The sequence below is a fragment of the Trichoderma evansii genome, assembly GCF_050947405.1.
Source record: "Trichoderma evansii strain SZMC 28006 chromosome Unknown GGI43scaffold_19, whole genome shotgun sequence".
NCBI lineage: Eukaryota > Fungi > Ascomycota > Sordariomycetes > Hypocreales > Hypocreaceae > Trichoderma > Trichoderma evansii.
Genome location: NW_028145187.1, coordinates 188,667 through 215,706, shown reverse-complemented (window position 1 = coordinate 215,706; position 27,040 = coordinate 188,667). Strand labels below are relative to the sequence as shown.

The window sequence follows — 27,040 nt, the reverse complement described above, 5'->3', positions numbered from 1 at the left end:
GCGATGAGCTCTCACGAGGCTGCGGCATGCCGCGGTAATTATGCCGCAAAGCAAAACCAATGCCTTGCCGAAAAAATGGATTCACCGGCTAAGTAAGCCACCAGCTACTAGACAATTATGCCCCCGAGCTTGTAGCTTCTGACTATTTTATATATCTCAGAAGGTGGTATCTTGAAGATAATTACAATACATATAACCCATAATACATCATGATGCACATAACGAAGCCAATTCTTATTGGTATCCTTGACCCACGTACGCCATGCCAAAACGTGTGCCGGCTACCCCATATATACATGTAGAAAGAACAAATCATCTTTCCCCGTAAGATAGCTCGTGCGAGTTTATCCGCCCAGTAAGTTTTTCAGCTTTCCTCTTAGCTCCTCCAGTTCGGTCTGCTTACTCTGAGCTTGTGATTTCCAGTACTCCGCATCTGCCTGGTGGAAGCGAGATCGAGATTTTTCATCAGCCAGTAATCGACGCGTATCATCGACTTCTTTCTTCAAATTTTCATTCTCAGTTCGTAGGCCCTCTGAATTGCGCTGATTTGATGAAGCGGCATTGCGCTGCGCTAAGATGAGCGCGTTCTCATTGATCCTGACGTCTTGCTGTAATCTCACAATAACGTCTTCGAGCTGTGTAATTTTTTGTCTGGCATCACCAAGATACTCTAATTCCCTAAGTAATAAAGAGACGGCATCGTCCACTTCGGCCGGCAGGGTAGAAAAGCGTGACCGGGGGCCTCGTGGGCCGGCTACCATCCCTCGGCCTACCCCCGAAATGTTGATTACGCCCGAAAGAGGTGTTGAGGCTCGCGGGCTTGAAATTGTGCCTGAACGTGTGAGTGGAGTGGTAAACTGGTTTTGTGACAGCCAAGTAAAAGATGTCGGTGCCGCAGCCTGAGAATTCTGGTTTGCTGATGCGGGAGTAGGGGCGGAAGCAGGGGTATGAGAAGCGAGAGCCGGTGAATTTGACGCTGGAGCGGGTGACGTTGAAGGTAGGCGGAGTTCATTATTAGGCTGCATATTGGGCCTATGACTGGGTAGAGCCACCCTTTGCTTCTCTGGAGGCGGAGATGGTGGTGGACTGAGTGGTGGTAGATGCTGGTGCCACTGTCGCTTTTGGCAGACATGACAAAAGAAATTGTCGTTATATATGAACTTTTCCCTAGGCTGGTCCAAGCAGTGCTGGTGATACGACCTAGGACAAGTGTAGCAGTCCACTAGGTCTCCTACCTTATTACACACAAAGCACAAGCTTTCACGAGGTGATCCATTCTCTGTAAGACTTAATCAGTACCACGAACTATACCTAGAGGAGCTTGGAGCTACATAGGGAAATTCATATAGGAGAATTTTTTGGAACATGAGAATCAAAAAAAGAAAAGGGATTGAACATACTGCGCCAATCTCGATATCGCTTTTCTATAATGCTGGTTAGGAGCTTCCTCACAACACTGGAGCACTCGACTTACCTGATACACTTATCGGCTCCGTATTCACATCCCCATCTTCACTTTCAGGTACTGGCCGTACGGTATCTGCGTTATTCGCTCTTTCTGGTTCTGAAATGCTGCCTTCCGTGTCGGATTCCTCAGTGCGCCTCCTCTTGACTCTCACCGATGAAGAGGACATGATCAAGCTATATGCTGACAGAGGTTTCGGCTCGAGTGGAGTTCATCAACATTAGGTATTGTAGCTGTTCAAAAGGTGCCAGCAGCTTTTGATCGTGAGGGGATGTAGATGTAAAACTCAAAGGCTGAGAGTCCAACGACGCCTCTCTTGCTTCACCAGGAACAATTATTATACCACGCGACGATTTGTAGCACGATTATTAATAGACGACTGCGACTATCAGAAATCACATCACGTGACCCCTAAAACTGGTACACAAGGGGCGTGATAGCTAATGCCCCGTTTGTTCACCGGACGAAACTCGCGCGACAAACTATCTTCGCGCGCGCTTTGTTCTGGGCGGATCGGATGAGTCGCCTTACCACAGCTTCGTAGTAAGCATAGTATTCCATCCATTTCTTACAAAATCCGTGTTAGTCCCAGATTAGGGCGGCGAATCTCGTCCCGAGAGAATGAATAGTTTTACCATCACTAATAGCCCTGCAACCCATACTTCATGCTAGCTAGCATCTGCATCTACCAGAGCACCTCCTACCAGGGAGGACAAAATATTCCGCATCGTTGCTGTCTGCCTACACCTAGACCCTGGTCGGTATTTAGTAAGCTTTACCGCTTTCGAGATACAGCCCCGTCTTCCACGAATCGTTCCATGCACAACAGTCCGCCCGCAAAATACAACCCATACGGGTTACACCAGAGTGCCCTACTTGTCCTACCTGTACCGAAAGACCTGGCCAGGCAGACCACAGGGAGCCTTGGCCTTTTTATACAGCCATTAGGCACCCATTTCTTCTTGTCTTGGCTGCCCTGATTACCAAATGGTGGCTGGCAGTCTAGCCTTAAAAGGGCATTACATATGTCTTCCCTCGTTCGAGCCACTACGATCGAGGAGGGGGAGCTATAAACAGAAAACAACACAAAAGAGAAAATACGAACGCAACTGCGAATAGACAGACCATCAAAAGCGTAAACGAATTTTACCGATTTGCATACATATACTTTATGCATTGATATGTGTTTATTTGTGCTGATGAATCTTCGCTTAGAGACATTTAATATTCAACGGTGAGAGCAAATAGAAGTAGTAATTCGTAGGAGGGCTCATAAAGGGCAATAAAAAGTAAAATACAAGAAGCTGTTACAAAGGGGCGCCTAAGAGACGCGAAGCTCGCCTTGACGAATGGATCCACCCTAACTATGGTTGCTGAGTAATGTCTCATTCTGACCACCGAGTCCACCAAGCTGACCAAGACATATATACTCTATTTGACGAAACCAATACTTCAAATAAGAAGATATCGCCATGTAGAGAAGATAAATAATGATAGCACGTTTAATTAAAGTAAATGTTCTCATGATAATTGAATTTTTTGATTATTTGCTTCCCACCGAGTGAATAGTGAGAGCTAAGCAGTTGGTTAATAGCATGAGGCGGAAGGTTGATATACGCTCAACCAGTCATATACGGAACATGTGTTTGTTTATGTTTTTGAAGCGTAGCTTTCGCCTAATTATCAATCATACCCTACCAACTCCTTGCTTTAGACTCTGGCGATGCATCCTGAGCATCTCCAAATCCTTTAGGCAAAAAATGATTAGTATATATGCCTTTTACCTCGGTTAATAGCCTAGTTTGGGCAAAAGATTTGTCATGCAACCCGAATGCTTCACGGCTACCGAAGGAAATAACCGTGGAAATAATTGGGTCGTCCCCTCAAGAGGGTTGAAGATGTCAATTATTGCCCATTAGAGTTGAGTATGAGGTGACTCGGGGCCCTGAATTAACAGCGGAAGTCCGCCGAAACTCCATACAAGGGAAAAAGAAACTGTCGTCTGTCGTCCCGACTTTTAGCCATTGACTTTTTTTGCTGTCTTCAGGATTAAATATATAGTCCTTATGGTCTTGGCAACCTTGAGAAACTGACTTACGACTCAGTTCCCTTTCGAGCCACGAGTCAATATGGATACTATAGAGGACATCATGGAGGACACGCCACCTCACGAAAAAGAAGAAGATTCCTTTCCCTCAAGCGACCCGGAAAGTGCTCCTGAAAGCAGCCATGCATTAGAATGGGAAGACGATCCTCGCAATCCATACAACTGGAGCGATGGAAAGCGGATGTACCATACGGTCTGCGTTGCCCTTTACGCGTTTACAGTGTAAGGAATAAGCATGATATACACGTATAGTGGCAATCCAGCTAACTTGCCTCTCTGCCAGCACATACATGTCTTCAGCCTACGCGCCAGGGGCAAAAGCAACTGGAGAACAATTTCACGTATCAGAAACGGTTTCATTGCTCGGTATCTCGCTCTTTTGCCTCGGTCTGGCATTTGGTCCCATGATAGGAGCACCTCTTAGTGAATCGGCGGGGCGATTGATTGTCTATCGGTTGGGCTTACCTATCGCCACCCTTTTCCTCATCGGCGCCGCAGTATCTAAAAGCATTGCCTCGGTTGTGATTTGCCGCTTCTTTGCCGGTGTTTTTGGAAGCCCAGCATTGAGCGTAGGTGGTGGAACAATGGCAGACATGTGGCCGCCAGCACGTCGTGGACCTTCGACGGCACTCTTTGTTATGGCCCCTTTCATGGGACCATGTATTGGTAAGCTTGCATTTGAATTTACCAATTCTTTGAAAAATATATGCTACATATATCAAGATGCTAACTCTCAACCAGCCCCGATCATAGGTGGCTTCGTCATAGAACGGTTAAACTGGACGTGGCTCGAATGGGTCTCTGTCTTTTGGGGCGTCGCGACATGTATATTCGCTCTTGGCATGAGCGAAACCTACAAAAAGACTATCCTCGAACGCGATAACAAGAAAGAAAAACCATCCTCTCGAATCAAGATTCCCACGTTGAGCTGGAGTGCTATACACAAATGGGCAAGCGAGTCCTTAGTGAGGCCGATGCAGCTTCTATTCACCGAGCCCATCGTCCTATTCCTGAGTCTATATATTGGCTTCGATTTTGCCGTGCTATACGCTTTCTTCGCTTCCATCCCACTTGTCTTCCAAGAAACATACAATTTTAATTCTCACCAGAATGGATTGGTTTTTATTGCTCTGGGAATCGGCGCGTTATTGGCAACGCTGACAAATGTTCTTTGTGACCGCTTTATCTACACACGAAAATGCGCCGAGGCACGCGAAAGGGGTGAAACGGGCCATATAGCCCCAGAAGCGCGTCTCTATCCGGCGCTGATGGGAAGTTTTGGGGTTGCCACTGGCCTTTTTTGGTTTGCTTGGACTGCTCGTCCAAGTGTTCATTGGATAAGCCCGATTCTTGCCCTGATCCCATTCAACTGGGGCAATCTTTGCATCTTTGTGAGTCTCTCCCCTCTCTTGCTTGTACATGTGGTGCGTCTAGTCCTAACAAAAATATTTTAAAAAAGGCAACCAGTATAACCTATATGATTGACTGCTATGGCGCCCGTTATGGAGCTTCAGCGCTTTCGGCAAATGCCTTTACACGCTACGTCTTTGCTGCTGCTTTTCCGCTTTTTATTATTCAAAGTGCGTTTTTTACTATTGATGATTTATCTCAGCACTCATAGGGATAGCAAACTAACATCTAGTCTTAGTGTACAATACGTTGACGACAAAGTGGGCCGCCAGTCTGCTTGGTTTTATAGCCATTGGCTTGATTCCTATCCCTTGGATACTCTTTAGATTTGGTGCAAGGATCAGGCAGAAGACCCGCTTCTCTCTTTGAGAGCGGCCTTTATTTCTGTTTATGTGGAACTCATAAAACAGAGAAGATGAGAAATTTGCGGGGAGAGAAAGTGGATAGGTAGAGGGTGTGCAAACATAATTATATCTGGCAGAACTTGAAGATAGAGCATATACATAGATGTTAATAGATTATCTAATAATAATTGGCCTAGAAACTAGGGATAATCTTTATTTCGACCGCCATAGCTACTACGTAATAATTCGGAACAACGGCATCGAACGCTATTCGTGAATGAACTGGACAACACGGCTCAAAGCCTTTGACTATACTCTTACAACATTACTAATCTTGCTTTGTCATTTTTCGCCACCTTCTCACGCTGATGAGTCAATTAGTATACGACGATGCCGTTTAGAACGATTTATCAATTACATAAATTACCTAGGTACTCTACTATAAACCGTTACTCCGACTGCTCGAGTCAGACACCTCGATTAAGCTCCGTGGTCTGTGAATTTTAGCACTCGAGCTTCTCCGGTTGCAACGACATGCTGACGCAAGTAAGGTTCGAGGAAAGTAAAAATAAGAGAGATTGAATCATTCTATTACTGATTATTTAACTTAACCGCGGTAATTGAACAATTCGGCAACTCTATCAACACCCAAGCCACCAATAAGACAAATTAGTCCATCAAGCACACTAGCCACACACCAATACAAACTGCTACTGAACTTTCAGAAATAGCTCTTAGAAATCACAGTCTTCTTACAAACTGCTGAAAAGTGAGATATCTAATCTATTTACGTAAAAAGAATTATAATAGAGGACCAAAAAAAGAATTCATCTCCTCCGGGAAGGCTCGAACTTCCAACCTCCTGATTAACAGTCAGACGCGCTAGCCAATTGCGCCACAGAGGAATGAGCTTTTTGATTGGACGAGGTCGACACAAACCAGCTTTTGAGCCTTCTCCACGATGATATCGATGAGATAAAGTTGAACCTGTATAAAAAAAATGAGCCAACGGCCAGGAGTCTGCTTCCTCGTAGACCTTTTGTACCATCTATGGTCTTTAGAATATATGTGATATGAATCGCACGATGATATCTAATAATTGCTATGAAAATGCATAGAGTGTAATGAAAATAAAATCCGTCGACAGTATCACCGCTTGGCAGTTCCAAACCACCAAAACACAACTATTACCATGCAACACTGAAGCAAGCTCACCACCACAGCCACAGCCGCAGCTACAGGGCCACTCAATCTTGTCCCTCCTCCTCCCTTTCCATCTATACTCCTATCAACCTCCTTTGCGTACTCTCCTCCCACATTCCCCCTCGGCCAATACTCACAAACCACAAACCAACCCCTAGTCCCGCACAACTTCCTACCACATCCCACCGTAGTCGTAGTCTTCCAAACCAGCTGGGTAAAGTGCCCCGTCTCCTCCGAGAAACCAGGGTCGTTGAAGTTGTACTTCTCTTCCTCGTTCCCCCACGCCTCCACCGATGCCGTAGCGTTAGCGTACCCTATAGCTAGATTCTCTCCGTAAGGGCCTCCTGAGTGAGCAAAACGACAAGTCGTGTCTGATTGGAGGTATGATGTAGCAAATTTCTCGAGCGTGGTATTCCAAGAGACTGAAGATGCGTTGAATTGACGTCGATAGGTGTTTGTTGAATTGAGAATTGCTGATGTAAAAGATGAAGAATTGGAGTAGGAGGGTTCATTAGAGGGGATGGCTGGAGCAGCAGTAATGGTGACAATAGCAGTCGCCGAAGAGATTGTGGCAGAAAAAAGGAGTGTGTATAATAAGAGGAGCAATTTCATGATGAAGTCGGCATTTGCTTGATGCTGTGTGATCGCTCTCCAGAAACGAATGTCGCACTAAAAACGAATGTTCAAAAATCTATATGCACGCACCACCCATTGACAATTAAAGATAACAAAGAAAACCACAGTAAAAAAAAAAACTGATAAAGAGAAAACAAAGCATAAAGAATTTAACTTAACAGCTATTTAAGATCATTCTGTACTAAACAAGGGACGATGTCCCCTGCGCGCTGTATCAACAACCGCCCGTCGCTTGATTTGTCTCCAAGCTTCCAGTCTAAGCGCCGCTCACGAGACGAAACACCACCCAGCAGCCAATCATGTGCGACCGCCGCTACCAGCAAGGATTCAGCATAGACCGAAAGCTGTAATGTTGGCAATTATCCAGCATGATTGCTCAGAGATATAGTGGTTTTACAAATAAATACTCGGGTTATCGTATCGTTTGCTTTTATACTCAACCGCCTAAAATAGTAGATCTAATCCGTCCAGGCCATGCTAATTAGTAAATGTGGCTTTAAAATATAAAAAAATTTATCTTGAGGTAAACCTGGCTCTCATTTTACTACTAATAAAATTAGTTTAATAATATTACACAATAACCTATCACAGAGCTAATCCCTCTGCTATAAAGGCGGCTCCAAGTCAATGCCATAACGCTCTGCACCCTTCTCATCCCGCCACCACTTCAAGCTATATAGCCCATTGTGGAGCAAATCATTCATATCCATACGTCTATCAGCAATTAGAGATACCATATCCCCTCCTGCTATCAGCGTCGCCGTTCCAGCAATTGAGCAAGGGTTATGCGGCAACACATCTCGTACTGGCAAAAGCAGTCTTGTTGCAATGGCACATGCCACCATCACTGCGAGCACGACCTGGAGCGCAATCTTGGACCCGCGAGACTGCTGCAGCCTTTGATTGCCAGTTGTTGTAACGAGGCCATTATACGAAGGCAGGTTTTTAGCAGTACTATTGTCGCGCATATTTAGAGAAATAGCCTGAGCCATGTATGTACCGTAGAGCTGCTGAGTGACGTTTCTGAGGGCTTCAACATTCGCAGCTCCAGCAAGCTCATCTGCCGGTCGACCATTTTTTGACAATACTAGAGCCTGAATAAAATTATCGATATAATTATTCGATGAGTTAGAATTGTTCGGGCCAGGAATTGTCTGATTGATCAGCGGATTGCTGAGATCATTTAACCAGGCATTAGGCAAAAAGGGAAACCGCTCGCTGTCGCGACTCGTCTTCAAAAGTTCTGCTGTACTCTCATTTGCTATAGGAAGCTGGGCAGGATCAAAAGAAAAATTGGGAAGTTGCCACGTGGCGTTCGTCATAACTTGCTCGATGTTTTGGTAACAGATTATGGTCGCAAGATCTTGCTCGAAGCCAGAAATTTTGCTCTTGGATCCTTTGCCCGATTTCTTCAATCTCATCTGGCCGAATGTTACGGCAAATGTTGGGCATCCGTTGTCCGTTTGTTGGATCCCGTTAGCCGCTTCTCCAGTTGTTGGGTTTGTGTCTACCGCTCCATCACCGTATATAAGACCGCCACCCCACGTGAGGATGGAAGCTTTACCTACATAGGCCATGCTTGTATCATTGGGAAGGAGGAAATACTGCATCCATGGTGCTTGGCTCTTCAAATCTTTAGGAGCAGCCTCACACCACTCAGCATATTTCAGAGTTGTGTTAACGCCAACCCAAACATAGCCATCGGAGGGAGACACCATAGCGTCTTGCCCAGGCATTTGAAACTCCGCACCACTTTCTTCATTGTCTTGATCAAGTATTGTTACTTCGCGAAGGTCATTGGGTATCGAAGTACAGTTTAGTGATGGCCTCACGGCAGGCACCTTAATTGTTAGCGGAATATTTGCGCTCGAATTCATCGTGAAGGCAACATCCTGATTGAGTATATTGAACGCAAGGTTCCCATTTGTCCACGGTGTGCTAGTCAAGCCTAGATATTCCACCAAGTTATCAATAGCAGCAGCTTCGTTATCTGTTAGAGAAATGTCAACGTTGTTAAAGTTGAACACATCGCCTTGCTGAAGCGCAACAGTTTGGACAATTGGGACGTCAATGACGCTGTAGAGACCTGATACAATAATAGATAGAAAGCTCCCAACAAAGGTTCCAAATAGTGCGATGGCTACTGCAAAAGTCTTTGTTCTTAACGATAAGAACAATGCATGAGGAGGCAGCTGGGCAACAAGACTCAGCTCAACTGTCCCTTTTGCACTTGCCTTTCCTTTTTTTAAAGGAGCAAAAGGAGCAAAAATTGCAGTCATCATTTGCATAGCAGAGTAAATGCCAGCGACCCCAAGCGCAACGGCAGAAGGGATGTAAGTAGCAAATGCAAGTGCACTCGATTTGTTAATGCTGATAAACCCATTGTTTACGTCTGAAAAATGTTGAACGATTTCTAGCGACGCAAAAACAGACAGCGGGAGACAAATTGCAAGGACAAGGAACCAGTTGGTGCTGGCCATTGGTCTCCATGAAGGCACTTGGCGTTGGCCTTGTTCCGTCACATGGCTGATATATGTCTGCCCTTCATTCCGTTGAATAGGCTCGATACTTATACCCGAATCTGTATCAGAGGCATGATCCGCTCGAAATCGGTAGTCTTCAAGGCGTTGCTGTAGCTTGTCATTGCTTAAATGTCCCATAGGTGACAAGATTTTGTCAAGTTCAGGGCTTGAAGCGAGTAGAGTAGCCGTCGAAAAGGCTGCTACTGGTTTGTCGGGCGCTGAAAAGCTAGGGCGGATGAATATCATTGCTATAGATAATATGACTAGCAGCCCAAGAAAGCTGCACATGAATCCCGTGGATAGAGCTTTCGCGTGTAATCTCTGTTCGGTGATAGTAATACTTCCCGTGGCAGTACGGTTCGCTGGTTGAACAACAACTTCATGCAGTACTTGAGCAGCGACTCCCTCAAAGACTTCAGTTGCTGTACTGATGAGAAGTCCAGGATCCATGAAGTTTCGAATGGATTGAAATCCAGCCTTTTTTGACATGAGCTGAAAGAATGTGGGTACAGTGCTTGATAGAACGTAATCGACTCCCCCGGTACCCAGATCCCAGCGATTGGTGGAGTCTGTGACCGCCATGGCCAGTGATCCTAGAGGGAATGATGGAAGGACTTGCTTCTTGGCGGGCGATGTCGAGGAGAGAGCTTGAGCAGATCCATTAACGTTGCTCGGAACACTGACATTAAATTGGAGAAGCTCATAAGCAGGTTTGCAAAGGGCAGTCGTGACGTTATGGAGATACATGTACATCTCGGGAGCGTTGTATGGCGAGAAGCGGATATCAGCGACAGACATGAAGATGCGCATATCGTTATTGGGGTTGTATATCTGGTCTTCAAGAGTCGTATTGTCTGGTGGTATATAACCTTTACTAAAATCGAAATCCTGGTTGCAGGGGTAGAGATCAAATCGAGCCTGGTAATTTTGTGTTGCGTTCGGGACATGATGGTAATCATGATCAGCACCCTCAGCCAGAGTGACTCCTTTAATGTTGCAATCTTTGGTGGTAACGTTGGCAACAATGAATGGAGCCTGAATGCTTCTCCATGGCATGTAGGCTGTTGTACCATTGGTAATTGGAAGGAGTTCGCAATCATAGTTGACCTGGAGGCCATCCGTAGACACTGAATACTCGAAAGTACTTGCGGTACTTGCGGTACTCGACGGCACTTGAAACTCGGGTACGACGAAATTTTGGCTAGTTCCGGCTGGGAAACGCAGCCCGTAAAAATTTATGCCATAGTACGTTTGTGCTGGACCAGGGCCGACATCCCAGGCGAATTTTGGGTCTATACTTTGGCTAAGCTGAAATTTTGACGATAGCTGGAAAGTTTCGTCGGTTTTGGTCAAAGTGGTCGGCTCCAATATGAGGAAACCAGTTGAAAATACCGTCTGGCAGAGCATTAGCAAACGGCTGAGAAAGCGGTAGAATGGGTAAAAGGAAATACGGACAGTGCCCAGTATCAGTAATTGGCCAACTATAGAAATCACGACGGCCCAATGTCTGTTTTTGATGGCCGTCCAGAGGCTGATGGGTAGTATTGGAGAGACATAGTCCAGGAGGAGAGTCTTATCAGCTGACGATGGCCCTATCTTGAGCTCTTCCCAAGGCATCAGTATCTTGTTTGCGAAATCGACCTGCCGCCACAGAGCTCCTACCACAACAAGAACTAGTTGGACATGTAAGAGTCAGTGTTCAAAAGATCAATCCAGACATCCACCCCGCGAGGATGTCTGTTCTTACCTGCGGTAGGGCCATATTTCCAAGCATAATGGTTTGCCTCTCGTTGAGTGCTGATACCATTGCCTTTCTCAGAAAACCGATACAGCAAAGCTGTGGTTAATAACATCAGAAGAAAGGTAACAGCAAAGGCGATGAGAGCGGCTCGGCTAAGCCATATCGGCATCCACGAATTCGAGCGTGAACTCTTGGCGGGCGGCGTCAGCGAATACTGAGTAGTTGACGCGCTTTTTGCAACTACCCCAGCATCAGACCCATAAGGCGTTGGAACTGACACAGTCTCGTCTTCATCGTCAATTTCTGCTTGGTCATCGGTTTGGGCGGCTACAGGCCCGTCAGTGCTTCGCCCTTCATAAAAAGTCCCATACAACGCCAATCCATGCCAGGAGGCGCACCTTGATGATATGGCCCCGCCCTCGCCTGGATGGGCTTTCTTTTCAGGGACACGATCTGTTGATACGTCCCCAATCGCGGGGGTCGTAACCCTGACCCGTCAAGATCGGACATTTTGATCGATACCGAAGAGGCGTCGCGAAAGCCTCCCGGAAGTTGTGGAAGAGAAGCAGTGAAAAAGGAAGACTCGACATTTTTTTTTTTTCTTCATTCTGGTTCCTCCCAGGCTTACAGGCTACGAGTCCTACTACTGGTCACACAGGCCACTTGATGTTCTGATAAGTCCTTGGATCCAGCTCACGTACCTAGGATATGAATCCTTAGTGTCTCTCTAGCAAGTTGCCGTGTGCACAGAACTGGTTTCGCTAGACGAAGCAGGCCTGTCATTGGCAGAAGTGGCGCTGCTGTGGATGCGTGGCTCGACCTAATATCAGCTCTAAGCAGGGACGTACCGGAGCGAACGCGGCATTGTGTGGAATGGTGTGGCGGTACCTTTTTCTTTGTCTTCCTCTTTTTTTTTTCGGGAGGCCTGGGGGAGGCGGTTTCACATGATCTCGAGATGCGTTTCGCATTGATGACAGATGGGACGAAGTGTTTGGGGTATCGGGGTAAACGTGGCTCCGGCGATTGTCGAGGCCTGCTTTGTCTTGGCGCAACAAAGGCGATGAGAGGGGCTCATTGCATCCCACGTGCTGTTTCCACAGAAGATGCGCCGCATTCAACCAACACCATGTTCCAGATTATATGCCACCGCCTACAGTGCATCCCGCAAATAGAAGGACATCTCATTTTTCAACAATTTTTTTTCTTTCTCAAAATGACCGGTTCTAAGCGACAGCTCCAGTCATCTGATCTTTATTGAAAAGCATCAAATCTTTGTGCGCTCACAGGTACATGTGGCTTATATTTTCTACGCTCCCCCCTGTATCACCATCGCCATTCCAGCTTCTCTCGTCAAAGCTCCGACATCCTGTCTGCCACGCGACTACCCGCTGAGAAGCCCCTGCTGGTAATCGAAACATGTCAAAAAAGCCTAGAGAAACATTATGCTGGCGGATACGGGAAGCTGATTCCGGTGTACGGGTACAGAAGCGCCAATCGTTCTTGCTATGCCGCCTAGTTGGCGTCATCGTAGACGGGCCTGAGACAAGCAGCGTTTCGCATCATTTACCCACGGATCCGGCTGCCCCATGACAGCAGGGCCGAGGGAGAGAGACATTTCGTCATTCCAGAGGCTGTCATAAATAATAAAACTTGTCCAGATCTTTTTACGCTGGCCTGTCTCGCTTTTCATCTGCAAAAGCAGCTAATAATACACTCGACCCATCTTCTCTGCAATTTCTGTGTAATACACTGCGGTCTCAACGCTACCTCAATAATAAGCATACCGCCGACGACTCATATCTCCGGGACGAGATACCGTGCAATGCAGCAGCTCAGTCTCGTCAATCTCGTCTTTCTAGTCGGCACGGCATCAGGAGCTCTCTTGACCTTGTCCAGTTTCGAAGGCTTGGCCTCTCCAGCACCTGTTTCGTGCATATATGCATACAATGCACCAATTCGAGGATGCACAGCTGGCGATTTCGGCAAAGGCGCAACATGCTCAGAGACCTGCGTCGAGGGATTACAGGCAACGCAGTTTACAGTGCGATCTTTGTGTGCCAAAGTCAGCACTGCCAACAATCCTCTGCTCCAGCAAATACAAGCTCTCAATCTAGTGGCCGCTGTTTGCAACACAGGCACGCCAGCTTCAACGCCAGCTTCAACGCCAGCTTCAACACCAGCTCCTCCCCCTGCGACGACGTTTGAAACCTCGACGAGACAAACGCCACCGCCCTCACAAGCTTCGCCCACAGCTCAGAGTTCATCAGAGGGTGCATCTCATTTAACATCGACACAACAACCTGTTTCTACCGAAGCAGCATCAAGTACGGTAGCATCCACTACACCGGAGGCTACCATCACATCAGCGGCTGTTCCAAGCTCAGCGATCGAATCTGCCACACAAACTCCGCAAACAAGTGTCGAGCAGCCCTCTTCAACGAGCGAGAAGCCGTCAAAACCAACACGACCGATCAATCCTAACGCACAGCCAGGTAGCGGCGGCGGAGATCCATTCGACTTTGTCGCAATCAGCACGGCAACCAAATTTAATTTTCCTGAGACTTTCGTCACACTGGCCACTGCCGCCACGTTGGCGACACTAATGCTGATATAATCTTGTATCTTTATTTGTCTATTACCTCAGCTTGGATTCTGAGGAAGTTATCAATCTTTAATATCTATGTAATGGTCGGGAATCAGAGTATGGAACAGCGCACCTGAAATTGAATAGGGAAGCGCAAATGGGCGGCAAGAACTCCCAGCACGGAGGCACAATAATGACGATAATACCGAAGGGTATACATGTATAACAAGCGACAGAGAAGGAATTTTCTTTATTATTGAGCTGCGACAGGATCGCAGACACGGGATTGCCTGGCAGTACGAATACATGCTTAGCCGGAACAGGCGTGGCAGTAAGAGCTGGATGCTCTTGGGAAAAAGATGTATTATACTCATGAATGAACCAACTTGGCATCACGCCGTATTTTAATGCGAATTGTCGGACTGACAACCGTTCTCCTTTCTGTTTGTGCATGGTGCAAATACTGAGAGTCAGCGAAATCTGGTAGTTGTCCGTACACTTTACTTGTAATGCTGCAGTGAGGATTTAACGAAATCAGTCACAGGCCTATCTTTTTATAAAAAGAAAAAAAGCAAAAAAAAAAAAAGAACAAACAGCTCTCTCTTCAATCATTCTTTATCTAGGTATTGGAAAAAAAAGACAAAAAATAGCCGCATCTATCTCAGTTGGCAGATTGAATTATAGGAAAAGCCCAACGCGGGGGTCGAACCCGCAACCTTGAGATTGCAATACAGAACGTGTACCTCATAAGAGTCTCACGCTCTACCGATTGAGCTAGCCGGGCAAATCACGTGACTATTAGCCAATCATGAAGTGCCAACTGAGCTCGATGCGGCTCGTTGAGATGAAGCGAATTTATTTTCCCCTATGAGGATCAAACGAGCAGTTTCACAGCCACGAGCTGAATATCAGCACGAACGAACCAGCCATCTTATTAGCATGGTATTGGAACCGAAAAACGGCTCCGTTGTGTCTCTTGAGAAAGATGTGAAAAGATATAGAAGCAATGTTGCTGCTGAGAGATGGATTCTATACCTGGCTACCACCTACGCGGTTTTTGCTTATTCAGCTTATCGTTCTGCAATTCCTATTCCGACATGGCTACGACACACAAGTTCTTAAAGGATATCCACCCATCAACCACTGTATCTAATTCGTATGCAAGCGCTATAGATACATATGTAATTATATTCTAGCTTCCCAGCAAAATAGAGTTATATTGAATTTGATGCCTAGCATTCTTCTAAATGTTAAGTAGACCATGTAGCTTACGCACTACTTGTGGCTTCCTTCATAAAGGCTGCCTGAGGAGATCGTTATTCAGACTGGAAGCTGAAATTGAACCCTTGGCTCTGATTTATTCTTTACAAGAAAAAAAATAACATGTATTCCAATTTGCTCCATATTCCCCCTCTCAAGTTACGACTCACTCGCCCTCATTAACTTTCAGTACGCCATGCTGAGTCAGCTTCTATACACAGTCCGTTAGTTAGACTCAAATTCGATGAGAATGAGTCGCTATGATGCCCACCTTCATGGATACTGGGAGAAAGTATGTCTTTCCTCGACTCCCTTTTCTGCTTGTAATTTGACTGAAATCTTGCATCTCGGTCTTCCACCTTGGCAAAGTCCAGCTGCCCATCGGCGACATAGCTAGTCATAAGTTTCGGCTCCCCAAGTGGCAACTTATCGCCCCGATCGATCTGCCAGAAATGATATGTTTTGCCATAGAGTGTAATTAATTGCTCCATTTCTCTCTTCTCCGCCAGTTCCCAAGCTGCCTGTGGAACGACTCGATTCGGCATTATTAGCATTCCAGATTTGACCTCATAGACATGGGAGTGCCACAGCCGTCGTTCATCAAGTGGTAGCGATTCATATAGTCTCGGCGTGATCATATATTCTATGCCTATAATTCGTGCATCGGGCTCTGGTGAATCGTATATAAGACATTGACGAACCTCGCCATCTACTCAGCAGTCAGTTTTGTGTATACGTTTGCTGATTTGCTTTTTGTACCTATATGGCTGCAATAGTGGTTCGCTTCTACAGCTCGTTTGGGGTCGTCGGCATACGCGTGGAATGCGTTTAGATGAGCGCATATGTTTTTGACGGGCTTGAAATCCTGCTTCGTTTTAGTTGAAAATTTCTTCGGCGTTGATTCAATTGAATTAGTACTTGTGTGAGTGAGGCTGCGCTCGCCAGTATTTTGGTTTCACTGGGTAAAGCCTCGCTAGGCGATTTGCCATGGGCTGCGTCTGAATCCATGTTTGCAATGCAATGCTCAAGATCTCCGAACGAAAATTCTAGGTCTTTGAATATACTAATTATTTCTGGAAATTGTATGTGATTAAATAAATATTCTCTCTATATCGATTGCTCGGCCGCCCACTGAATGAGGCATCTATGACGTTAGTGGATCATCACCATGTCTGTGAGCGGCGGTTAACGTGGGGCTATTACACAACTCGTCGTTCATCGTGTAGAACATATACGGCATCTTTTCATGGCCGCTGTTACACTTTAATATATTATTCAAAGCGTTATGGAGACTTTTATTGTTTGGGGAAGGTTAGGAGGCAAAGTTCATCTCTATGATCGGAAAGTGGCGGCAAACAAATTGGAGATTGCCAGTAGATCTCTAGCTAGACACATTAATCGCTGGAGTCATCGCCAACCTTTGGTCCGGTTGCTTGCACTATCTTCTACACGTCTTTTTTTTTTCTTTTTTTGCAAGAATAGTATGAAGCCTCTTATAATTTCTATTCTATTCTCGTTAACTAGAGCCTGCATATATGCTAACCGTGCTGATGCTTACCTATTTGTAATAATTTTCTACCAGGCCAGCTATATAGCTGTCTACCATAAGGCTGTTGAGGAGATCCCTATTCCAAAACTCGGCTGATATATTCTTTTGAAGTAAAAAAGATCATTATATGTGTATTTCTATATACTAGTAGATACACTCGCTCAAGATTATGTTATTAAGTTATTAAAGCAGCCATAGCACAAGCATCATACTTACTCCCGCAAGCAAGCTCTGGCTTAAAGCAAGGCTAGAAGCAGCGTTTGGCTTATCATGCGCTGCCGATGCATTCCACTTACCAACCACAAACTGTATAACATCATACCCATATATAACTAACTCTTCGTTGTGTATCGTAGTACTATTGCCCGAGTCACAGTAACGGTCGTTTTCTTCGCACCAGGATGACATCAAGTCGCTGTACTGGTGGCACGACGTAGTGTTCGTCCGAGGGAAGACCTGAGTCAAGGCAAGAAGTTGTTAGCTGATATACAACACGAATTACTTGTTACAAGCGGCTATTGGGAGTCATTTGCTTACACCGTTATGGGTGCTTGTCCCACGGTCGTATGTGGTGTTGGCGATGTGTGTTGGATCAGCAATCAGGGCGATAGCAATGACTATGATTCGTAAGCTGGCTCTTCTGGACAATACAAAAAATTTCATTTGGTAATTTACTATTGTTTTTGACTAGATCTGATGGCAGCGGTGGGTTGCTATTGAAGTGGCCGCCCGTGCCGCCACAGAGGGCATCTTGGACCAACTGAGCTCCCTGTACAAGTGGATTAGCATAGAGACTGGCTTCATGTTAAACATGACTGCTGCACAAACTTGAGAGTAACCTATCAAGGCAATCTTGCCGCCTGGACAGGTTGAATTGTACTCGATAATCAAATCCACTATGGCTTTGGCTCCAGCATTCTCTGAAGCATAGTATGAAGTTAGGTTAGTCTCCGATGTGGGACTCGTAGCCGGGTAGTCCACGCCTTCAATGATGCTTTCCGGAACATGTAGTGCAATCTGTGCAGCAAGATAACCAGCAGCTCCGGTATTGATGGTATACCTGCTTGGATCTGTGTAATTAGCTGGCTCGCCTGAACCACGGGCACATATCATGTAGAGGCCGCTCGGGGCACAACCGCCACCAGCTTGCACCACAGCGGCCCCAACCGTGATTAACAAGGCCACACGCATTTGTTATTGATGTATCTTATCAAGTGTAAAGAAGATATCTTATTTGCTCGCCTTCAGCTTCAATTTAAAACAGAGAGGCGCTGAAATTGTAGCACTAGGAAGAGACGGCGCCTTGGCAGACTAAATACTTTTAGACAAAATCCACCTATTTCTCAGCCTTACCACTCGAATGTCCATATAGAATGCGAATATGTAATCATGTACACGTATGAAGACCAACATACAGAATGAGGAAGTGTCTACCGCAAACTAGTCAATAAAACCCGCATTCACAGCGATGGTGTTCCAAATAGCCCGGTATTTCCTTGCGTCCTACCAATTATACAAGAGCACCTCTCAATGAACTAAAATTACCGCTCGCATACATCGACCAGTCCAATGCAGGAAGGAGCCGTGTTCTAGCAGGGGCGCTTTTTATTGTTGGGCGAGAATCCTCCAAGGCGTAGTTTGGCCGTGTTAGCGTTTAAATCCGTACGGAGAACGAATCATTGCCAAAGCATCTATTTACACGGAGAAGTTCGGTGGAGGAGCTTCCTGTTGCTTAAAAATAGAAGGATATGTTGCATCAGAGGCTGACTGTGAATTAATAACAGCACTGTGACATAGGTATATTTTATTTGGTACGTTGGTTTTTAGCCCTCCAGATGGTCTTAACCATAATATCCATGCTCTAGCTAGAGATTTCATCCCCTGTAATACGTGTAATATAAGGCTACGAACATTCAGCTTGACTGGTCAGCAGGCATCCTAGCCCATATTCCCTCCGAACAGAAGTGCCTGGTCCGCCTCGTGTCGCTGCCTGATGGCTGTGGCTTTTATTTCCTTCGCCTTACTTTAAGCCGCTTATTTGTGGGCTATAGGATCTCAGGATTCTGGGCCGCATAGGCGCTAATATGAATGGTGATTAGTGCTGCCAATTTATGGAGTTTTAGCCTGTCGTATTCCTTGCACTGATTACAAAAAGGGTATTCTACCTCTATTGAGACTTCAGGCCGTGGGAATTTGGGCACGCGACAGTCGAGACCAAGGAACTGACGCTGAACAATGTGACTATTGAGAAGCCTGTATATACCGCCTCTGGATGGCCAACATATAATGGAGGAGCCACTCAAGCCTATCGGCAACCGATATTCTGGATATACTGGCATGTCAAAATATGGCATGTCGGGTTCAGCATCATAGTCATAGTCGTCGAGAATAAGACTCTTCGCATAACAGCTGGTGCTACGCTCTTTATCTTGCTACTCATGGTCACCATATTATGAAGCAAAGGCGCAGGAAGGCCGGCTATATATTAATATCAGCTATGCCGTATGCAGCACCGTGTTGCCACCTTGCATAAAGATGCATTTGATCTACATGGAAACATCCGAGTGACAGTTCGGAAAAGGAAATCGCCGGCATCAAATCGATCGAAAGCTAGCCTGTAAAGATGTTAGCGTCGGGCTCCAATCATAAACCCTATCGAACATTCGCCACTCCGTCAGCATCGAGGAATAATAATGCTACGTTTCAAATGGCCACATCCTGTTTTCGTAGCAAGGGGATCTACAAGGCGAGCTGTCCTACAGCTAAATATATGTACAGTAAAGTGTGCACTTTGTGGCGAACCTGGATATTATGGCGCGGAAAGGGCGGCAAGTCAACCAGAGACTCGAAGTGCAGACTCTGCGGTTGGAGAAAGGCCCTCTTACTTATATGCATTACCTCAATTGGGAAGCATCATATACTTCTATATGACGCTCACATATTTAATCCTTTTGATTGGCCCTTTCCGTTATAATTGATGAGATTTAGCCAAGCATTACCGAGTTCAGCCCCAAAAAAAACCCCCCTTCCAATATCCTTGGTGTAGTGCTTCCCAAATGTTAGATGAGGTTATGAGTGACTGGAACCGTCATCACACAAAGCTGACAAAATAGAAGTAGTAGCCACCAACCAAGACCTCTTAGCAATCATGTTATCCAAGAAGAAGTTGAACGTCCCTAACATATCACATCGTGCTAGTAGTTTCGCGGCCGCATGCTAGCGACGAGCCTTTTGTTATTCCAAAGTTGAATCTACATTCACACTAGATAATATACTAAGCGTATGTGTGAATAAAAAAGCTATAATTAAAGATGAGATGCGCTCAAGGTTGTAAGTGGCAGCTTCTATTAGCTGCATATAGGTCTATGCTTATACACCTTTGGCGATAAAAGTAGTAGAAGTGGTAGAAGTAGAAGATGCAACGCGACAAGTAGAAAGTCTCAGTTCCTGGATGCGACGTGATGCGCAAATACCCAGCCATTTATATCAAGAAACTTGCAATTGTAATCCTAGCTTCATAGTTTGCGACTTCTATAACTCTTCCTGGACTTATCCGCGAGCGCCAACCATTCCATACAAGCTGTGTATACAGGACGTGAATTTGCGAGACTCTCTCCCGATAGAAACCGTGCGTCAACCGCTTCTTGTATGAACAGTTGTAATTTGGCCACACCAAGACTTCTCTCCTCGATTTCTAGTGGCAAGTTCACTGCGGGCAGCAAAATTCCCATTGCTAACATCGCTGTCTCATAGTTCGCCAGATACAAGTAGATCAAAATGTCGTTCGACGCAAATCGGTTCGGCGATCTGGGCATGAGGCGCAGCCAGCTGCGAATGGGGAACATAATTGATAGCTGCTCCTCAAGCGAGCGGTGCTGCCTAGAAAAGGTACGCACGTTATGAAGAAAGTTGAGAAGTTCCTTTGCAGCAGATTCAAGCTCACTATCCAACTTGCACTTGCAGAGGTTACGAACAGACCTGATTACTGATTCCAGCAGTATATAGCCTTCTTCCATCAGCTGCGAAGGAGTGTCCAAGTAGTTTTCGTTGTGTAGCTCTTCAAAGATAGGACGTTTTGTCTGTGCTGCATAAAGCGATGCTTGGCTCTCTGTGGTAGCGCTCTCAAGGAGCTACGCGTTGATAGACAAAATAATTTTAGCTCAAGCCTAGCAGTTATGGTACTCCAAGATTTTAAACTTACAGCAAGCTTTCCTTTGAGATAATTACTATACTCACGCCTAATACCCTCTTGTTAGCATTATCTGAACGTCCCTGGCTGTTTGTATTGCTTACGGGTTAAGACTATACCACGCCATCAAGATGGATGACGCAATGAGGCCCTGTGAGATTTCTTCTCGACACTCGCAACTCTGGCGGCTCAAACTTTGTATTTCTTTAACCATTCCATGAATTGCCATTGTCCGGTAGTGATCTTCCAACGGGACCATATGAGATGATTTCGTTACTGTTCTTAAGTGGGCCGCGCTAATGCCACACAAACAGTGTCTCAGATGTTCAAACTGGCTAGCCATGGCAAGAAATCTGAAGATTTTGCATATCATTAGTATGTGTGTAAAGGACTCGAGAAATTTGTCTCTTATACCTTGAGAACTGACTGATACCCACTGAAAATCCGCGCTCTGTTACTAGGATTACATCTTTCCGAATGACACAAAGGTGATATAGGAGAATCCTTTCGTCGGGCGGCGTCGAATTCGGCCAACCAAATTGAGATATCGTTGATGGACGGTCCAGAGATAACAGCGCTGTCGTGGCTGCTGAGAACAGATCACACGCGTTATCAGTTTCTGGAAATCCGGTTTGCGAGGCGGTTTGCTGAATTGTAATGTAGCTACAATTGATAGGCTGTCCTCGTCTGAGAAATAATCTTTGACACTGAGTACTACCAACTTGGTGAGATTAATTATTAACTGCGGGGAGATTGAAGGTCGAACCATTGTGGTTTAAGTTCATCGCATTTAACTCTCCTCTTCCGGCAGGTAATACAGCCACTACGAACCTTTCGGTGCGTCTGCTTCATCGAGTTATAGTGGTCTTTTTGGACTTGGGACTGCAAAGGGGGGAAAAGGGCAAAAGGTTGAGTTTGACAGATAAATCAGAAGGGAATGAAGTCTGTTCTCCTATGAGGTACACCCGCACCGGCGCAGCCTGGCTTTTCTACTGATATGAGCAGCTGAAATCGCATCCATCCATGGCTACCACAATGCCGAGGCCGACCAGCCCCATCAGCATTTTTGACCCCTGTGGAACGCACGGCGGGTCAGCCCACGCTTCGCACTCCCCGAACTTCTAGCCTATTCTGGTGGGGCGTTCACTTCAATCCACTGGACTTCCAGAAATAGCGCGATGCCACGGTACTAGAATACCACACCACAGATACAACCGCACAGCTTGTTCAATTCTATTTTACTTGAGTATTGTTTCAAACACGAATGTTATTATAAAATTATGCTATTTTAATCGCACGCAATTTTTTTTTTCAAACAGGTTCTATAGTAATATTGTAAGCCTTCTTACTAAAATCGCCATTCCATGTTACCAGCAAGCCAGCCAATCGATCGCTGTTAAGTGATGTATCTATTAGTACCATACACGAGGCTCTCCAGACAACCCTGCCAACGTGTTATCTCTCCATTGTTATCTTTCTTCTTGTTCGTTTGATACCCAAGCTAATTTCCATGCCATTACCCCTCTACACATTCTCGAATTCTTTGACTTCAGCACCCTCAGCCTTGGCTGCCGCCCGCATGAGGCCAACATCATAATAGCATCGAAGCCCCCGAATCTGCAGGCCATCTGTGCCCTCGCCCTCTGTAGCTGGACCAATTTCGTATACAAACACCTGCGGTACTCGCGTGACAGAAGAACCATCGTGGCTATGCAAACCTCGCACGTACTCCATATGCAGAGTGTGCGTGCCCACCGCATCCGACACAACGGTGAGCATATAAAACTGCTCTATTGGATTGGCTCGGAAAATCCCGTATAGCTGCTTGTAAAAGGCCCAGAGACGATCACGCCCGGAGAAGAACGCCCCGTGGGGCAGATGTATATAGGCGTCGTGTGTGTAGTATGCTTTTGCGGGTGTATTCGCGAGATCCTGGAAGTCTTTCGCGTACTTGGCGTAGAAAGCCAGGACGGGATGCAGGGCAGGCAGGGAAGAGAGCGAGATGGGGGCAGAGAGGGAGAGTGTTGTCGTGTTGGCAGCCATGTCTTTAGCTTCGCTAGCGGCAGGCTACTATAGCAGTAATAGAATAAACAAATGTTGCTTCAAGTGTGAGCTCGAGCGTTGAAGAGTATGAGAAATTCGTCTACGTATATATATGCTGATCTGAGTTTAATTTTTAATCCACATTAGTACATGGTGTCGGAACATTTAATAGTGGCACTCTGAGTGGACATGCAATAGCTAGGAAGAATAGCAATAATACATTACTTACAGATAGTTCCGGTGCGAATATCACATCTCAATGATCTGTTGTTTGGCAGCCACTGCTTTATAGCTAATATTGACAACTAAGCGCCAGGCCGATCCTTTGCTTGTATCAAGCCAGATAGAGGACTATAGCAATTATTTCCCGGAGATAGTCTTGCCATTTGCCACTATTTGCGGCGTCTCAGCAGCTTAGGAAGCATTAATGCACGATTGCCGGATCCGCCACGATTTCTTCTTTGGGCAATTAAGACCCGATTTTATTTGGTACCGAGCGGCCCGATCCGTTCCAAGGCAAGCTGGTGCCTCGGCGTCGGCTTGTGGATCCTAAACTGCCGAAGCAAGACAATTCAATGTGATGCAGTAAACCTGTCTTCTACATACATATAGATACCCTCTTCAACGTCATCGTCGAGAGCATAATTTACGGTCCTTCCGATCCCTTGATTTTTCCTTTTTGAGATAGCAATATATGTCCTGCGGGCGTTTCATCCCTTTATCGCGCAAAAGGGATCTGCTGGCTTCTTTAATCATCTCTAGAATGCTGGCAGACACGAAGCCTTTTACATTCTTGTTGAATGGGCTGTTGATTCCGATGAATTTGGGGCAGTTTGGAGACGAATATCGTTCAAGAACCAACTTGAGCAAGTAAAAATGGTGCACAATCTTATGCTCAATACGGTGCTATTAGAGAGAGTACTACGTCAGGGAGCGTATTTTCACTATCGCTGTCGACTTCTGCAAGATTATATCCGTAAGAGCCGAGAAAGTGCCTAATTCTCAAAGTCAGGACCTTTACACCCTGCTTCTATAGCAAACAAGGCTTGATACACCCGTAACGATGATCTCACCCCTGCGAGTACTTACACGTCATAGATTTTGTGGGATATTGTGGCGCCCATCATAAAGACCGGGAACTACTAAGAAAATCCAGCCATTCCCACCATTATTTCTAGGTATTGCAGAGTGGAACATCTCAGCAGTGGGTTGGCGGCATAGCACACCGAATGACCCGCGTCAGTAGTCCATGTACCATAGAAACCCCACCCATCGCGACGTCGTTCATGCACACGCTAACCAAAAAAATAGAGTATGTGTATGTACATACCGCATGTTGTAGATCTTCTTGAAGCGGTTTACTAAGATGGAGACAAACGCGTATAGCACCAAGCCGCAGAGCAAAATGATTATTAGAAGGGGAGCTTAAATATACAGATGCAACACATAATCTTGGATAAGAGGATAAATCTAATTTTATGAACAATTTCAATAGTTTATTTTCTAAAAATACAAACACAGCATTGTGTAGTTCACCCCGTAGACACCCTCGTCACTCTTAGACTCAGTTGAAGACAGCCGTCTCGTTAAAGCAGAATGGCACTGGCGGCGACGTCCAAGCAGGAGTCGACTTCTTATCCACAGGATTCGTATATTGCACAATAGGTGCCAAGATACGCAAATCCTCTCCGTAGACGCTATCATTGAAGTGGGTATAGAATTCCTCGTTTCTCGTGTACGAATTACCGTTGTGCTTAGCATATTCATCCCAGGCTTTGACGATATCGTAGTACAGCTCGATAACATGGAGATCGCTTGTCATCGGCTCAAACTGGAACTTGTCTTGGATGCGCTTGACGATGTCTGGCTGGTACAGACCAACCCATGGCTGCAGCGTAGCGGCATTGTAACCTGTCAAGCTCGAGCAACCCCACCAACTACCACCGTAGCGGGCTCGATCTCGCAGCATGCTCATGATGTTAACTGCGGAGAGAATGCCCGTAGACATGTCGCTAATGGGAAGCGAAGGGAGAACACCCTGGCCATCAGGAAAGCCGTACGCCTTGCCAATGACATAGGAACTACCCGCAGCAGCGTCAGCAACCTGCTGCCATCCTGGACGCTCGGCATAGTACCCGTCGGGGCCATAGCAATTCTCGTCCAGATAGACAACGCCACGCTTGCGCGCAGCAGCCAGTTTCAAGGCCAGCGACTTGCCAAATCCATGCCTTTCAAGTGATCCTAGTCTGTAGCCCTGGATAATAACATCGGCATCAGCTATCAAGGCCTCAAGAGTCTCTCGATCTTTTTCATTCTCGAAGTCGAGATCGATGGAACGCTTTCCCGCCATAAGCGTGAGCTGAGCCGGCTGCAGATGTTGGTTAGAATGATTATCTTATAATGATGGTTCCAGAGCTGCACTTACTGTAAAATCAGGGAGACGGCTGCTGTTTACACGAATAACGTCGGCTCCCATTGAAGCCAAGATTGTGCCGCAGGCTGGTGCAGCAATGACTCTCGCCAACTCCAGCACTTTAATGCCAGCAAGAGGCCTTGCATCTGGGTTTTCCTGTGCCGTAGGGAATGCAGCTGGTGGGATTTCGTCTGTAAATTGGACCTTGTTATAGTTGATAAGCGGGTGCCGAGCGAGCGATCGGCCCATCATAGTGTTCAGCCAGCCTGCGGGCGAATGCACAATAGATCCTGGGAAACCTCGATTTACCATGAGCTGTTCTAGGTCGCTTGCAGTGTATGTCTCGGTTATTTTCTTAATGTGCTCATACGCCTCATCTCCGGTTGCAAAAGTGGCATTCGCGTCAACGCCAATAGATCGGAGAATAGGCTCTGGGCCCAAGCTGCCATGGAGCTGAAACCAGACCCCGGGAGTGGCTGTTGGATAGATGGCCTGGGATCGCATCTTAACAGGCGTCGCAACCGCACCGTGATCAAACAATTTTACACCGGGATTTTTGAGAAGCTGTGGGCCGTCGGATCCATCGATGTGTACCAGAGCGGGTGTTGCAGGGAACATGCCAGCAGCATCGGTGTTGATCGTCGTCTCGCCGGATGTCGCGAATCCACGAAGCTGCAGGATCTCTTGGCCGATTATGCCTGCCATTGCATGAAGGACTGCAGTGAAAGCCTGAGATTTAATGGGTCCCGGTATAAGGGGGAGTTCATCGCCAACAAATTTCACCCCATTTATGAGAGACTGATCGGTGGTGAAACCAGGCGTCTTCTTTGCGAGTTCAATAAGCAGTCTCTTGCTTTCAACAGGTACCGGTGTAAAACTTGTATCAGTGAAGGATCCAGGACCATACACACCCTCGATTTGATCTTGGGCAGCCATGATGAATATCTAGATGAGAGAAGGGAAGATGTAAATTAGAGATGTAACAAGGCAGCAGGTATTAAGGCTCTTGAGCGTTTGTAAAGAACTATATCACTTAAGAGTTGTTGATAGAGGACATGAACCGGGAAGCCAAGATATTGGAGGGTAAAGGCTATTTATATATTTTTGTTCACAAACCACTTTGAATGATGAGCATTTATGATGTAAAGTATTCGCAGCTAGATTAACCCTCGTAACACCCACGAGCCTCGGCTGAAGCAAGCTACATGGGGAGTTAGAAATACCGGATTTCGGGCTGCCCTGATCTGAAGGGGATAATACCACCATCGTATGGTGTCCAGTGAGAAACAGGGGTACGTTTAAGTTGATGTACACTGGGGCTATCTCTGGTATGGGTCTAAAGGGCTGGATGCATGAACGAGCAAGGGAGCGAAATTCTATTCCCCATTAGGCAATTCACCAGATGCATTCTAGTACTAAAATTAACGCAAGAATAAGTATCATCTTCTTAACTCGTTGCATAAGCGAGGCTGCCGTGTGACCGTGTATCGTAGTGTAGTGGAACATCTCGCAGCTAAGATCCCATGACAACGCCCGGCATGCTTGGTGTTCCCACCAGTTCTATACCTAATCCC

At 46.1% G+C, this 27,040-nt stretch overlaps 11 protein-coding genes and 2 non-coding genes across 13 annotated transcripts; 2 read left to right on the top strand and 11 right to left on the bottom strand.

The window, feature by feature from the left end:
• Positions 1-220: 220 nt before the first annotated feature.
• On the bottom strand, positions 221-1,882 carry GGI43DRAFT_131469 (uncharacterized protein). The gene is made up of 3 exons (XM_083199174.1): positions 1,475-1,882; positions 1,401-1,424; positions 221-1,279 (listed from the first exon to the last, which is right to left on the bottom strand). Exons 1-3 carry the CDS (start codon positions 1,632-1,634, stop codon positions 345-347), a joined length of 1,119 nt encoding a protein of 372 aa, XP_083057815.1. The 5' UTR covers positions 1,635-1,882; the 3' UTR covers positions 221-344.
• A 1,557-nt stretch (positions 1,883-3,439) lies between these two features.
• Positions 3,440-5,361, top strand: GGI43DRAFT_131463 (MFS transporter). The gene is made up of 6 exons (XM_083199173.1): positions 3,440-3,465; positions 3,571-3,794; positions 3,856-4,238; positions 4,314-4,963; positions 5,032-5,152; positions 5,221-5,361. Exons 2-6 carry the CDS (start codon positions 3,595-3,597, stop codon positions 5,349-5,351), a joined length of 1,485 nt encoding a protein of 494 aa, XP_083057814.1. The 5' UTR covers positions 3,440-3,465; positions 3,571-3,594; the 3' UTR covers positions 5,352-5,361.
• Positions 5,362-6,157: 796 nt separating this feature from the next.
• GGI43DRAFT_t168 lies at positions 6,158-6,231 on the bottom strand. The gene has a single exon. It is a non-coding gene; the product is annotated as a tRNA-Asn (tRNA).
• An 89-nt stretch (positions 6,232-6,320) lies between these two features.
• GGI43DRAFT_412102 (CAP domain-containing protein) lies at positions 6,321-7,258 on the bottom strand. Its single transcript, XM_083206806.1, has one exon. The coding sequence runs from the start codon at positions 7,139-7,141 to the stop codon at positions 6,476-6,478; it is 666 nt and encodes a 221-aa protein (XP_083057813.1). The 5' UTR covers positions 7,142-7,258; the 3' UTR covers positions 6,321-6,475.
• A 419-nt stretch (positions 7,259-7,677) lies between these two features.
• Positions 7,678-12,416, bottom strand: GGI43DRAFT_412098 (DUF3433 domain-containing protein). The gene is made up of 5 exons (XM_083206805.1): positions 12,317-12,416; positions 11,827-12,228; positions 11,435-11,755; positions 11,143-11,360; positions 7,678-11,082 (listed from the first exon to the last, which is right to left on the bottom strand). Exons 2-5 carry the CDS (start codon positions 11,936-11,938, stop codon positions 7,771-7,773), a joined length of 3,963 nt encoding a protein of 1,320 aa, XP_083057812.1. The 5' UTR covers positions 11,939-12,228; positions 12,317-12,416; the 3' UTR covers positions 7,678-7,770.
• Positions 12,417-13,068: 652 nt separating this feature from the next.
• Positions 13,069-14,071, top strand: GGI43DRAFT_131450 (uncharacterized protein). The gene has a single exon (XM_083199172.1). It carries the CDS (start codon positions 13,251-13,253, stop codon positions 14,040-14,042), a length of 792 nt encoding a protein of 263 aa, XP_083057811.1. The 5' UTR covers positions 13,069-13,250; the 3' UTR covers positions 14,043-14,071.
• A 629-nt stretch (positions 14,072-14,700) lies between these two features.
• Positions 14,701-14,796, bottom strand: GGI43DRAFT_t167. Its single transcript has one exon. It is a non-coding gene; the product is annotated as a tRNA-Lys (tRNA).
• Positions 14,797-15,209: 413 nt separating this feature from the next.
• GGI43DRAFT_412093 (OBAP family protein) lies at positions 15,210-16,422 on the bottom strand. Its single transcript, XM_083206804.1, has 4 exons — positions 16,191-16,422; positions 16,032-16,137; positions 15,544-15,981; positions 15,210-15,483 (listed from the first exon to the last, which is right to left on the bottom strand). Exons 1-4 carry the CDS (start codon positions 16,278-16,280, stop codon positions 15,452-15,454), a joined length of 666 nt encoding a protein of 221 aa, XP_083057810.1. The 5' UTR covers positions 16,281-16,422; the 3' UTR covers positions 15,210-15,451.
• A 510-nt stretch (positions 16,423-16,932) lies between these two features.
• Positions 16,933-18,087, bottom strand: GGI43DRAFT_412091 (cutinase domain-containing protein). Its single transcript, XM_083206803.1, has 4 exons — positions 17,650-18,087; positions 17,497-17,590; positions 17,359-17,438; positions 16,933-17,277 (listed from the first exon to the last, which is right to left on the bottom strand). The coding sequence occupies exons 1-4, from the start codon at positions 18,010-18,012 to the stop codon at positions 17,005-17,007; spliced, it is 810 nt and encodes a 269-aa protein (XP_083057809.1). The 5' UTR covers positions 18,013-18,087; the 3' UTR covers positions 16,933-17,004.
• A 696-nt stretch (positions 18,088-18,783) lies between these two features.
• Positions 18,784-19,310, bottom strand: GGI43DRAFT_131368 (uncharacterized protein). The gene has a single exon (XM_083199171.1). The coding sequence runs from the start codon at positions 19,173-19,175 to the stop codon at positions 18,867-18,869; it is 309 nt and encodes a 102-aa protein (XP_083057808.1). The 5' UTR covers positions 19,176-19,310; the 3' UTR covers positions 18,784-18,866.
• Positions 19,311-20,132: 822 nt separating this feature from the next.
• GGI43DRAFT_412086 (Zn(II)2Cys6 transcription factor domain-containing protein) lies at positions 20,133-21,995 on the bottom strand. The gene is made up of 5 exons (XM_083206802.1): positions 21,777-21,995; positions 21,425-21,724; positions 21,115-21,363; positions 21,023-21,059; positions 20,133-20,951 (listed from the first exon to the last, which is right to left on the bottom strand). Exons 1-5 carry the CDS (start codon positions 21,860-21,862, stop codon positions 20,337-20,339), a joined length of 1,287 nt encoding a protein of 428 aa, XP_083057807.1. The 5' UTR covers positions 21,863-21,995; the 3' UTR covers positions 20,133-20,336.
• A 264-nt stretch (positions 21,996-22,259) lies between these two features.
• Positions 22,260-23,421, bottom strand: GGI43DRAFT_412083 (uncharacterized protein). The gene is made up of 2 exons (XM_083206801.1): positions 23,283-23,421; positions 22,260-23,173 (listed from the first exon to the last, which is right to left on the bottom strand). The coding sequence occupies exon 2, from the start codon at positions 23,051-23,053 to the stop codon at positions 22,535-22,537; it is 519 nt and encodes a 172-aa protein (XP_083057806.1). The 5' UTR covers positions 23,054-23,173; positions 23,283-23,421; the 3' UTR covers positions 22,260-22,534.
• An 851-nt stretch (positions 23,422-24,272) lies between these two features.
• On the bottom strand, positions 24,273-26,563 carry GGI43DRAFT_131299 (CoA-transferase family III domain-containing protein). The gene is made up of 2 exons (XM_083199170.1): positions 25,479-26,563; positions 24,273-25,421 (listed from the first exon to the last, which is right to left on the bottom strand). The coding sequence occupies exons 1-2, from the start codon at positions 26,400-26,402 to the stop codon at positions 24,618-24,620; spliced, it is 1,728 nt and encodes a 575-aa protein (XP_083057805.1). The 5' UTR covers positions 26,403-26,563; the 3' UTR covers positions 24,273-24,617.
• Between the last annotated feature and the right edge of the window lie 477 nt (positions 26,564-27,040).